This window comes from Phragmites australis, chromosome 16 (assembly GCF_958298935.1).
Source record: "Phragmites australis chromosome 16, lpPhrAust1.1, whole genome shotgun sequence".
NCBI lineage: Eukaryota > Viridiplantae > Streptophyta > Magnoliopsida > Poales > Poaceae > Phragmites > Phragmites australis.
In genome coordinates this window covers 17,533,698-17,547,180 of record NC_084936.1, presented here as the reverse complement: position 1 = coordinate 17,547,180, position 13,483 = coordinate 17,533,698, and the positions used below count along the sequence as shown (strand labels likewise).

Here is a 13,483-nt window from a genome sequence, read left to right as displayed (position 1 = left end):
TATCACTACCGGTTCTAACGACGAATCGACTGCAAAACTATCACTGTCGGTCTTTCTTATAAACTAGCAATGAAACTTGACTATCACTGTCGGTTCTAGCTACGAACTGGTAGTGATAATGGATAATAATTTATCTTAACTTATTCATACAAATTTGAATGGGGGATAAACTTTATATAAAAATTGTAGCTCTTGACGAGATCTACAACTTTATAGTTGAAAACTTTTTAATTTGAGATCATTTAAATACTTAAATAATTATAACAAAGTTTTAGAAAATAAAGATCAAAAGGAAAGTATATCTTATTATTATCACTGATACTTATATAGTGGGATGGTAAAGACGTATCGCGCGAGCTAAGAGGTTCTTGGGTTCGAGTGCTATGAAAAATCTTGTGACGTGACAGTGTGGCCGTGAGGGGTGCCTGGTCGGTTCAAAATATATTTTTTTTCGCGTCAAAAAATATTGATTCGGGGACTGATTATCATTATCGGCTGAAGCTTTCAGCCAGGAGTGATAACCCCCTTCACTGTCGGTCCCTAGACTGACAGTGATAGTCCCTTAGACTGACAGTGATAATTGGGGACTATCACTGTCCACTACCGACTCTGAAACCAACAATGAATATGGTTTTGAGAGCCGACAGTGAAAGCAGTTTCTGTAATAGTATAAATGAATTGCTTATATTTTCTCATTAGCTTAGGTTTTTGTTGAACTGGTTAATGTATGCCGCTCTAAAGTTCATATTTTGTTGTTTGATATTAAAAAAAAGCTGCCTAGTTCCTCCTTAGGTTACTATAGTAGGGTTTTTTTTTTCTAGATCTCTACGTTTTCAAATAGTGCCCTTTTTCCAATAATGCCCAAAGAGCATATCAGGGAAATACTATCGCAAAGGAGCTCCTTTCAGAGAATACCGTCGCAAAATGCCTGAGTTAGTAAATACCATCGCAAAAGGAAAGAATATTGGAAAATGCTAACACCATTCAGGTTGCCGTCCACCTGATAATGGCAATTGTGCCCCTGCCTTCGACCAGATGCAACTCCACCAAGAGCAGCCAAGCTCTAGCCGGCGAACCACCGCTTGCCGCCTCCTCCCGGCTCTTCCACTGCCAATCTGCCATTTGGTGCTATGTTTGGTCTTGTGAACCATATGATCTGTTGTATTTTCTTGGCGTTGTGCAAAGAGCTCAATTTGATCAGATGTACAAATTACTTTACTTAAATAGCTCCATCCATGATGTCAAATTATTCCTTACAACACATCTCTGCCCTTTTTGTGTCCCTTACGGGCCAGGCAGAACCGCGTTAGCATTTTCGAACACTCCTCCCATTTACATGGTTTTGCAACGGCATTCTCCAAAAGCTCCTTTGCGATGGCATTCTCCAAACACAGCTCTTTTGCTATGGTATTTTCCTAATTTACTCTACACCGGTCTATATTTTGCCCATATCCTGTAAATAACTACGTGCAACTCCTAAAAACAAATCTGTTACGGCTAAGATATGGACTCAGAAGATCAGAGCTGAACGAGTAGACGAGTGATGGAAGGAATGCCCATTTTGAAGTTCCTAGATTCCAAAACAAGCCCTAAACGAGGCAACTGCAAAGATATATCATGAGAAGCAAAGCAATGAGATAAACAAAACAGCATTCTTACAAGAAAAAAAGGGTTTACAAATCTGCAGCCAATCAAAGTGCAAGAATTCATGAGCTTATTTCTCTCTGGTAGCAACACATCTCAATATCGATTTGTGCAACATGCTACATATGGAAAGGGCAACAAAAAAAAACAGTACTCTAAATGCAAATCCATGGCTTGCAAACAAGCTCAAGGCAAAAATACATTATATTACAAACATGTGCCATTAAAGTGTTCAAGTGAAACAACACTCAGACCTTATTAAGAGTATTAAACTATTTGATAGTTAGCAGTGAGCAAACGAGCCCGCTGTGAAAACTTTGGTGGGTTACTTTCCTTCAGAGGAAGGATTCCACTAACCTGAAAAGTTTGCAATAAACAAAATTAAAAAAAGGATGAATACAGAGATCACAAAATATAATTGGACTCAATCGACAAATATGTGGGAACTAACCTTCAAATCACTGAAAGTATTTGATGCAGAAAATCCAACAGATATGGGGAAAAATGTTGATGGGTCAGCTGGGGGAACAATGAATTCCATGGAACCACTGCAAAGGGTGAAGAAAGAAAGAGTCAGCCACAATAGATCAAACAACAAAATAGAACAAACATGATTTTAAATATTCAAATATTTCATGGACCTGCGGTTCGACTGGTCAATAAGAAGTATGGACCATTCCAATACAGAGTTTCTTGAGTCAAACCTGTATGCACAAGGAAAAGTGAAATAGCTGAGACAACAAACATATGCAACTCAATTCTATAGAAGGAAGAAAGGTGCATCATGCAGTGGTATGAGGAAATGAGACTAATCCAGTAAACACCAAAGCTTTTTCAGTACTATTTAGTGCACTACCATCAAGGTGAGATTTGTGATATGCAAGTTAAGCTCTGCACAACAGGTTGGTATACCAGTTATAACAACAAAAGTCTAGAATTCCATTTATCAAGTTTTATTTGTTAAGACTCATTACATAGGAGGGCCATGCACTCTTGACAAAGAATTTTCACAACATTCTTTTAGTAAAATATAACAGAAGAGTAAGCAGAAGAGGAAAGGAAACATTACTTCCACTCTCCATCTATCTGTTTGACACTTGGAGCCTCCCGAAGTGCTGGTAGAGGTATAGATATGACAACATTGTGCAGATCAAACATCTCAGAAGCTTCATATTCAATATTGACATAGGTTTCATTTCCAGATACCGATGGCCAGCAGTTGACTGCATAGAGCAAAAGCAAGGTAGTTACTCAAAAGTCCAAACTATTAGACAGAAGAAAGTAAAGCGATTTTGCACCTGACAGAGGTAAAGATGACTCATCCATCCCCTGGATTCTCCATTTCACTAGAGGAGTTTCGTTTTGACCACTTGGAAAAGGCCTGTTTGGATCTTTTGCTCCCAAAGTTTGCTGACTGTTAAATAATTCCTTGTTGATATTTGGGTGAGTTTTGAAGCTAAGTCCAGGTATATCTTGGTTTTCAATCTGTAAAACACAATATATTAGAAAAATCAGCTCACAAACAAATTCATATGATTATGTAGTACTGTGTGTTTATTGGCAATAAACACATGGCACAAGGAGAAATGAATGAGAATGTTATAACATAATAATGATTTTTTCCAGGTCAAAAACATTATAATGATTCCATCTTTCCATGGGACAAGAAAAAAGAAATGAGCTGTACAGAAATAATTTTATTTGGAAGGTAACCACAAACAAAGAGGACATTCTACTTAAATTGAATACAATATCATTATAGGTTCACATGGCAAGGCAAATAATAAGTTGTATTTTCTACTGCTTCACAGTTAAAGACTTGAGTTTTCCATACACAAATAGAAACCACAAAAAATTGCTACGAGTTAGGAAAGGACATTACCTGCAACTGGATGAATCCATCAGCATCATTAAGAACCTGAAGAGCAAGGGTTCCTTGAACATCGAAGTTATTAATACCTCCATCTCTTTTAACAATAACATTGAGCTTCTCTTCAATAGTCACTGTGACAGGATCACTTGGTGGAAGAGCTGACGATCTTGAAGGAACTGAACTTGGTTGAACATCCTCCAAAATGACTTCTCCTTCAGCTTTCAATGATTCTAGGAACTGATTTGTTTTCTGTGTCTTGCCTAACTTCATACCAAAACCTTTACCAGGTGCGGTAGCAGCTGCAGACGGACGACCTGTAGAAATCTCACTTGCCGTTAGAATAATGGTAGTACGTCAGCCAGTACTGTCTCTAGAATTTACAACAGGAACAAGGTAATGTAGCTGTGCCAAATCTCCACAAGCAAGGATATTGACATGAGAAACTGTTATCAGAACATTGAGACGAGAGAGATCTGAATAAAACTTAAGTACAGGATGGGAAAAAGAAAATCTAGATTGATCTATCAGTAATAAAAAATGGAACAAACAAACAGGAGATAGGGATGCAAACAAAGTTGTATTTGTTTTTACTATATGACACATCCACTTTTGATTAAAGTGCCTTGAATCCAACCCACTAAATGATTAAATTAAATAACTTCAGATAATAAGATCACAAATAACCATGAACAAGAGACATGGTAATGTGGTAGGTAAGCCGGTTTATATACTATCCATATTCAATATTATTATTAACTCGTCTTTAATTTTTTTTTCTAAAATATAGTAGAGATTAGAGTTAGAGGGATTGATAAGCAACAAGCTAGGAGAATGCATGCTCCCTAGGTATGATGAAAACACAATGATGAAAAAATCGGCCGATTACTCGGCCGTGATCGGTGATTGGCAGGGCAATGAGTGGATTAGCATGTTATCGTCTCTAAAATCGGCCGGCCGATTAATCGGTCTGACAACCTAATTACTCAGTCTGACAGACCGATTAATCCCCTGACTCACTTGGTTGCAAAACGAATCGCCCAACCCTTCGTTGCTCGTCGCCCCTCACGCTCCAGCCCTCGCGCCACCGCCACTCGGTGCACCGTGTCGCCTCTAGCAGCAGGCCGCCCAACAGAGCGCCGCCCCTCCTGAAGCCGGCACCCCCTCCTCATCCCGCCGCCTCCTAAAGCCGCCGCCGCCCCTCCAACAAACCGCCGCCCCTCCTCAAGCCGCAGCCGCCTCTGTCGCCTCCTCAGGTTGTCGCCCCTCCAACAAGCCGACACCTCTGCTGAAGCCGGCGCCGCCTCCTCAGGTGTCGCCTAAGTTGCCTCCTCAGGTCGCCGCCCTCTCCTCAAGGCGGTATGATAGCAGTAGCAGCGTGGCCTCCCATCAAAATTGAGATGTGCTTTGCGTTATCTATCACATGTTCTTGGATGCAATCAGATGTTTCTATATTAGAGCAAAGTTCGTCATGATTTGCATGATGTCTCTTTCATCGGATTTAGGGGTGTGATTGTATCTTGTGTTACTTATTGCATATCTTATGAATTCATCTCGCTGTTATCTTTATTCAAGTGTTTAATGTATGTTCCATGTTTCCCTTGCCTGTCAGCACTGCCAGCAGACTGTACATGGCAACTAATACTTAATTTGGCTGCTATGATGTCTGATAGAAGGGTGAAGAACAGTCACTCATTCATTTTAAGCTGTTATAAATATACAGCCTTACATTGATGTGAGTGGCAACCTATAGGGCAAGCCTCATTTAACATTTGTGAAAGCCTGCTTAAATTTCTTGTGAGTCTAGTACTCTAGTTCTAGGTGGCCAGATTCTTGTGTTCTTGAATTCTGTTCTGAATCTTCAAATCAGCAGGACTTGTGTTTGCTCTTTACAATTTGTCTGGTTTAATCCAGGGAATACACTAAACTGCAAGGCCATCAGTACTGACTAGACCGGCTGGGTGATGAACTGAGCCTCCCTTTTTTGTTGAACGGAGCCTCCCTTTTTTGTTTTTGAAAACAGGAAGCAACTAAGAATGACAAGCACCAGTGAAAGTGCAAATGCTAGAGTCCTTAAGAGAAATTCAGATGATATAGGATGGGAATTTGGATGGTTGATTGATGCAAATAATTAACAAAGAGTACAATGCAAATTGTGTGGAAAGCAAATGGGTGGAGGGATTTTTAGGCTCAAGTGTCATATTGCTCAATTCAAAGGGCAGGTGCCAAGTTTTGGCAAGGCCACAAAAGAGCAGCAAGAGAAGTGTAAGAAATCTCTTGACGAAGCAAAGGCTAAGAAGGTGGCTAAGGTTCAACGTGAGCAAAAGCTAAGAGAGGACGTCACCATTGAAAAAAGATGGAGCCGAGGTAGAAGAGATTGATGAAACTAGTTTTAGTGTTAGTGCACCGAAGAAGGCAGGGCCTATGGATAATTTTGTGAATCCAATTGATCCGTCCATCTCTATGACAAAGAGGCAACAAAATATAAATGACGCTATTGACAAGGAGAGAACTTATAAGGTGAGGCGATATTTGGGAAGATGGTTGTACAAGAGAAATGTTCCTTTCAATAGTGTCAATGATGATACTTCAAGCAATTTTGTGAGGCTCTTGGTCAGTATGGTCCAGATTGGAAGCAACCTTCCCAATATATGTTGAAGGGAAAGATATTGGAGGTACAAAGAACTAAGGATTTGTTGAAGCCACATGAACTAGAGAGGGTGCAAACAGGGTGCTCTATCATGACCGATGCTTGGACGGACAAGAAAAGGAGCATTATGAACTTGTGTGCATTGCAAGTTGGGGACTTCCTTTATAGAATCAAAAGAGGCTTCAGCTGATGCACACAAGTGCATACATATTTAGTTATGTGGATGAGTGCATTGAGAAAATAGGTCCCGAAAATGTTGTGCAAGTAGTCACGGATAATGCTTCCAATAACATGGGAGCAAACGAGATGTTAAAGGAGAAAAGGCCAAACGTATCCTGGACCTCATGTGGAACTCACACCCTCAACTTAATGGTACAAGCAATCCGCAAGTTGAAACAATTCTCTCCTACAATCACTAAAGCCAAGGAAATGATATTTTTTATATATATGCATCATGCTACATTGTCCTTGATGAGAATTAATACTAAAAAGAGAGATTGTTAGGCCGGGTGTGACAAGATTCGCTTCCGCATTTCTTACCATGCAAAGTTTGCTTGCTAAGAAAAAGCAACTAAGAGAAATGTCTTGTATTGAGGCTTGGGAACAATGCAAGCACACAAGGTCAAGGAAAGGAAAGTCAGCATATGCCACAATAATGAGTAGTGGCTTTTGGAACAGTGTTGCTCTTTGCATCAAGGTTTTTGAGCCATTGGTGGAATTGCTACGCTTGGCCGATAGTGATGGTACATCTATGGCCTCTATGTATGGAGACTTTTAGAGGCAAAGAAAGCCATCAAGCTTGCTGTGGTAAATTCAGAAAGAGACTATAATGCGATCATTGGAGCTATGGAAAGCAAGATGCGTGGAAGGCTTGATTCTCCAATGCACATGGCGGCATACGTCTTGAATCCCCGTTATAGCTATGTTGATACGTCAATCTTTGGGGATGTAGAAATCATGAATGGCTTCATGGATGTTATTGAAATGTTTTATCATGGAGATGATGATAAGCAAAATCTTGTCCTTAATGTAGACTTGCCTATGTTTAGATATCAACAAGGCATGTTTGGGAAGGTGGCGGACACAAAGCAATTCACAATGATAATTTTGTTGCCGATAAGCTTGTGTTGCAAAATTATCATACATATACAAACTTGTGCATTTTTGCTTAATTGTAGGGTTGTGGTGGTCAACTTACGGATTGCAAGCTCCTATGTTGCAAAAAATGGTTGTCCGGATACTTACCTTGACCTCAAGTGCATCCGGATGTGAAAGAAATTCGAGCGCATTTGAAATGGTAACTCTCATAATCCCACTATTGAAATATTTAGCTTGCTAAATCCTCACCAAATTTTCCTAACTAGTTTTTATTTTGCAATTTGAAGGTAGATGCAAAGAGGAGAAACAAACTAGATGTTCGTCGTGTGAGCAACCTAGTCTTTGTTCAATTCAATGGAAGAATGATGGACAAAAGAAAGAAGTGTTCTATCTATAGTGATGACCTTCTAGGTGAAGATGCTTCCCCTACAACAGTGTTGTCGTATGATGTAATTGATGAAGCAATGGAGCCTCGTAGGATCCAAAGAGTGAGAACTCTATGAAGAAGAATTTATTTCTAACGATGATTCCGAGCAAGAGTTCAATATGGAGGAAGAGATTGAATTTGAGTCCGATGATGGTGGGGTGGTTTCAACCAAAGAGAATGAAGAGGATGAACCAATGGATATTTGAGCCTACAACTTATACATTTTGCTGCATAGAACTTATTTGAGTTAGATGAACTATGTGTGAATTCTAATTGTGTGAACTGCTGTCATGTGTGCTGGATTGTTGTCCTTTTTATTTGTATTTGAGACTTTTGAGTCTATTTTTTATGTTTTGGTTGAATGAGAATGATTGCTGCCATGTTTTTGGAATTTATAGTTTATATTTGAATCACATACTCATAGATTGTTATTTATTTTGCAGATTTATCACCTTCCAATCGAGCATTCAGTCATCAAAACTACAATATCAAGCCATCAGGGTAACACCTTGTTGTCCTAGTTAGTTCTTAGCATCTTATACATGTTTACATAAGTACTTTATACCAACCGATTAATGGTCGACGGATTAGTTCCGATTAACCGATTAATCCCTACTCCTCGGCCAGCCGAGTAGCTACCAAGCACCGATTTATTTAACAATGTGAAAACATGAAGCCAAAATGGAAATACAGGGACAAAATAAAAAGAAAAATTGTTAATATATCCCATATATGATGAAAATATCAGGATATAATAGAACTTCTGAGAAAAGTAAAAAGAAATATCTTAATACATTTACAAGAGACAATGAGAACATCATGACATAATACAGGCAAATCAAAAGAAGGGTAATAGGCCAGGATATCCATAATGATATAGTACATGCTAGATACGTGGAGAACGTCAGGATGAAACAGAACTAGAGGCAAATCAAAAAGGAAAAAAAAATCATCCCGTCAACATAAAATGGCACATTAAGTTTGGCCATTATTTCTCAAAAACAATTTATCGAGAAAGCAAAAGAGGCGTTACCACCTTTGGGCTTGCTAGCAAATGAGTCCATGTCAGTGCTCAGTCCACCTAATCCAGAACCACTTCCAAAGCCAGTGCCGGAAATACTCATGTCACTGAAGGTTTTTTCAATCACGCGCGGACCAGATATTGATGAGTATCCTCCTTTGTCAAGTTTGCCTCTTTCCATCTGAAGGAACACCAATCATAAAACAAATAACTTCTTAGACATTAACAATTAATACCCAGAAATAGCATGGCAATACAATTGAAATCAATAAAATGTGTACCTGTTCAAAACAAATATTTCATTTATACACTTTGTGATATACTTCCACTGTTCTTTCATTATCACACCTACTCTATTCATTGGGCTATATGACAGGTCTGTTTGCCTACATATCCTCTTCATTTTTCTAAATAGTCGAGTCCAACTCTCTTCTGATGTAAATTTTCATTAGGCAAATCCTAACCAAAATTTCAGTAATGCATCATTTGTGTATGTAGTGCTTACAGATGCCAAAGCCTGACTAGTTATTACTTGAGAAAATAAGGTTGCCACAATATGTTTTAAACAAAATGTAAGATGTAAGTATGTAAAACAACCAACGAGACCATAAAAATCGATATCGGCTGAAATAGAGTTTAAATAAGGCCAACTTGACAGCAAAATACCAAGATAACCCATAAAAACTAACAATAAACTACAATGTACATATAATCTGGTGAAAAGAGTAGCGCAGACCCTCATTTTGTCAAGTTCATTAGCTTTCTTCTTCATGACATCTTTGGTTTCATTGATTTTGGCTTGCATCATCAGCTTGTGTGCCTTCTCTTCATGGCTCTCCATCTCACAATATTGCTTGACTTGTTGCACTGTGACATTTTCCTTATTTCCAAGAGAGATGGCTTCATCAAAAGCAAATATAAGCTCAAATGCTGTTTTACAGATACCTTCCTCATCCAGAGAAGGCGAGTATTCAGGGACCTTCCAATGTTAAGGAGACCATGGTACTGGATAATTGCCATGAAAGAACATGATGCAGAATAGTAGCATATATAAGAATGCATACCCAGCTCTCAAAAATGATATTCATATTTGTAAAGGTTGAACGTAGGCTCCACCTAGTATGAATAGTGTGGTTGCTTTTATGTTATTTTCTTTCCTCAGCAATACTTAAAACCATCTCAGCGTGGTTATAACCTTATAAAGTTTCATTTCGGCCACAAGAACATACATTAGCCAGTACGATTATATGCTATTTAATTATTATTATTATTATTATTAAGAAAAAAGGCTGTTATGTTAAACCCACCCCCAAGCTGGGTTCTGTTTGTTTCATTGAATAAATTAGATCATATCAATAAGGTAGATTTCGAAGAATCAAAGGATTGAATATATGGAAGTAGGATACAAGCTTGGAGAGCAGCCTCAAAGTGTCCAGATCTTCAAGAATATTGCTCTGCTTGTTTGTGATAAGTAGCAGATATAATCCTTCAATAGGTTGATAAACATAACGCACATTTTCAGTTTCAACATAAGTGTGCTGCTTCCCAGTTCCAACCAGTTTTGGGAATGCTGCCAGCAATCCGTCAAGTCTTATGCGAGACATGTCAACAAACTGTCTTGAAACAAGTGCTGCAATTAGAAAATTAAAAAAACAGCCTTCAGCTGAGTCCTCTGACTTCTTATAGAGAAACACTAACAGCTAGAGAGAAAATATATATACAATTGTCAAATGCATAGCGGATTCATATCATGTGAACCCACAGACTATATAAGTTATGAACATACTAGTTAGCAACATGATAACTGCTAGTTCACAATTGATGCTTCAAATTTATAGGCCGCTATCATTCCCATGTAGCACAAGGTAACCAGAATGAACAAAAAATTTATATAAGATAAGAATTCAGTTTCTTTGGGAATTGGCAATAATGAAGGATCTGATAAAATTTTGAAAACACCACACCTTTTCCTGACTTTGAAATGATGGAAGATGCAAGAACCACCTGGGGGTACACAAAAAACAATTAGCTCTTCTGGCAACAAATTGTAATTACTTAATAGCAGCTAATAGGCACAATGGAATAAATCTCACAATATTCCTTCAAATCAGAAAATACAAGTCACTTTATAAGCACTAAATAAAGAGAAAATCAAAAGTAAATTACAAAATTAAAAGTAAGCGACAAAATTAAAAGTAAAAGACAGAATCAAAAGTAAATAAGTAATACCATTTTTAATAGCTTTGTTGATCACTGGAATTATTTAAACCAATCCCAGAAACTATGCACCTGCCAAAGGAAAAACAAAAAAATCACAGATAATCCAACATGACTAATAATTGTCAGCACCGGAAAAATAAGGGGTAACTGCATCGCTTGAAGCTCCTTATTTCAACAATTAAAAGTATCTCTCGAGAGCGAGAAAAGCACTACCCAGTTTCAAGGACCTCAGTTAAATAGGCCCTACTCCAATAAGATTCCACAAGCAATGAACAGTATTAATAAGGTGTAAATCAGTTGTATCACATATCACAGAGAACAAGATTCAAGGACCATGTAGAATTTCAACTTAAATGCCTAACTACATGGATAAAGAAACAAAATAAAGCGTTCGAACAACCATTGGCATGGAACTACAGGCAACCCCTTTAGCTCAATTAAGTTGCTGGCACATCATCACGATTCACACCCATATAGCTACTACTATTGGCATAGAGCTGATGTGGTCACCAGCAAGACCGCATTGCATTAGAACAGAAGTATATGGTGAGATGCATTGCACCTAATCTAAGCCTACAAAAATTTTGCAAGATTCGAACCAGATCGGGATGAGGAAAACCACGGAACTACCCATGATGTCGCAACAAATTGGTGCTCAGGACAATTGATATAGTACTCACGGGCGGATCCACTACCCCGGCGAGCTCTGGCGACCCCCAGAGGTGGCCGGCGGAGCACCACCCCCACCCTGGGGCTCTGGTGACCGCCAGAGGTGGCCGGCGTAGCAACCCCCCCCCCCCCACACACACACACACGTACAGGGGCGGATCCACCACTGAGGCGACGTCGGGCGGCCGCCCGAGGTGTCCCGGCGGCGGAACGAGCAGAGGAACGCGCTGGCGCCTGTCGGGGTTGGAAACGAGGTGAACCGCGACGGGATCGAGCTGGACAAGGAGAAGAGTGGGGACGGGGAAGGTGAGGTTGCAGATTGGGTACAGAGAGGAGAGCTCCGTTTTTAAGCCTACCGCTAAAATGGGCTGCTCGCATTGCCTGGAGTAGCCCATTAAGGGCCTGTTTGTTTCAGCTAGGGATTCTGAAAAGCAGCTTATAAAAGCTGGATTGTTAAAAGCTGGATTGTGAAAAGCTGGATTGTGAAAAGCTTTTAGACTGTAGATTCTAAAAAAATTTAATGGACAGTTTAGTAAAATGGACTTTCACAATCTATCAAAAGCTGAGGAAAACCAGCTTCTCAGATTCTCACAATCCAACCAGCAGATTTTAAAAAGCTATAACCAAAAGCTGCCTGTTTGTTTCAGCTTCGGATTATAAAAGCTGAAAGCCAGAATCCGAAGCTGAAACAAACAGGGCCTAAGCCAACCGCTGCCCTGTTTCCTTTCTTTTCTTTTTTCCTTTTTTACCATGAAAATTCCACATTTCAAATTTGGCTGCAAAGTCAAATTCGGAATTATGGAAAACCTACTAAATTTTCCAACAGTTCTTAATGAAAGATTAAGGAGTGACCCATTGTGTGTTGTCATTGAAATATTACACTCAGATATTAAATATTCAATATATCTATGGAATCATGTTTAAACATTTAGTTCAAAAACACACTATACCATATTGTACCTTGTTGAAAATATATCAAATTTGTTTTAAGTTTTATGCATACTCTAATTTGTAATATGGTATAACCATTAGCAACGATATTTATTATACCGTAGTTAAGATTTTATTGTTTCCTCACCAATTCATCTATATTTACCTTTACTTAATTTATAGGTTTATATTTTTCTGTTGTCTTTTGTTGGGGAATTAATATGTTCTCTTCACTATTGAGGTATTCTTTTTTATTTAGACTCTGTGACTCTGCGTCACAGTGAGCAAGGTAAGGGTAGGAGGCGGGGCTATCCAAACCATAGATCGTGGAGGTAATTGATGGAGAGTTGCCGAGAGGAAGAAAGGATGACACAGTCGCAACCCGTGAGGCCAATGCGCATCGGGAGGAGGGCACAGGGGTTCTCTCTAGAATTTCTAGATATCATGAGGGTAGGGGTAGGCGGTGAAAGGCAAATCCATCTACATCTATTATCTCCATTACAGATCTAACGGCTCTCATTGCAGCGATTTGGTTGCTTTCTATTCATTTTTGCTTTCGGAGTTCTTAGAAGATTTATTTCAATTTTTTATAAAAAAAAATACAACCAATATTGGACTATGCGCTACAGTTTTGAACTCAATGTCCATACTTTGACTAATGGACTAACGTTCATATCATTGGGGCACACGCACTTGGAATGCAAAAGATTTTGTATTCTCATTGCAAAAGTCCAACAAAAAACTGCATAGTTCCCTCATTGCAAGAAGAGCGATCATATGTTCGTGCGGCTTTTCATTACAACATCATACTCTGCTCCACATCGTCAGGCTCATTACTTAAGCACACAACCTGATAGATGCAACATACAACGCGTGCTATACCAGCCATATGGCTTCCACAATAACTTTTCATTATAACTGCAATCAAGTTTATATTCAATTAAGGATTGTTGA

At 39.0% G+C, this 13,483-nt stretch overlaps 1 protein-coding gene across 4 annotated transcripts; it reads right to left on the bottom strand.

The window, feature by feature from the left end:
- Positions 1-1,620: 1,620 nt before the first annotated feature.
- Positions 1,621-11,925, bottom strand: LOC133895390 (coatomer subunit delta-1-like). Of its 4 annotated transcripts, none has more exons than XM_062335680.1 (12): positions 11,750-11,925; positions 10,940-10,999; positions 10,675-10,714; positions 10,117-10,340; positions 9,447-9,689; positions 8,726-8,891; positions 3,527-3,831; positions 2,943-3,129; positions 2,714-2,867; positions 2,286-2,348; positions 2,096-2,192; positions 1,621-2,001 (listed from the first exon to the last, which is right to left on the bottom strand). In XM_062335680.1, exons 2-12 carry the CDS (start codon positions 10,940-10,942, stop codon positions 1,912-1,914), a joined length of 1,572 nt encoding a protein of 523 aa, XP_062191664.1. In that variant the 5' UTR covers positions 10,943-10,999; positions 11,750-11,925; the 3' UTR covers positions 1,621-1,911. The 4 variants fall into 4 exon arrangements, with proteins under 4 accessions (XP_062191664.1, XP_062191667.1, XP_062191665.1 ...); XM_062335683.1 differs by lacking the exon at positions 11,750-11,925 and adding an exon at positions 11,611-11,733; XM_062335681.1 differs by lacking the exon at positions 11,750-11,925 and adding an exon at positions 11,561-11,677.
- Positions 11,926-13,483: the final 1,558 nt, after the last annotated feature.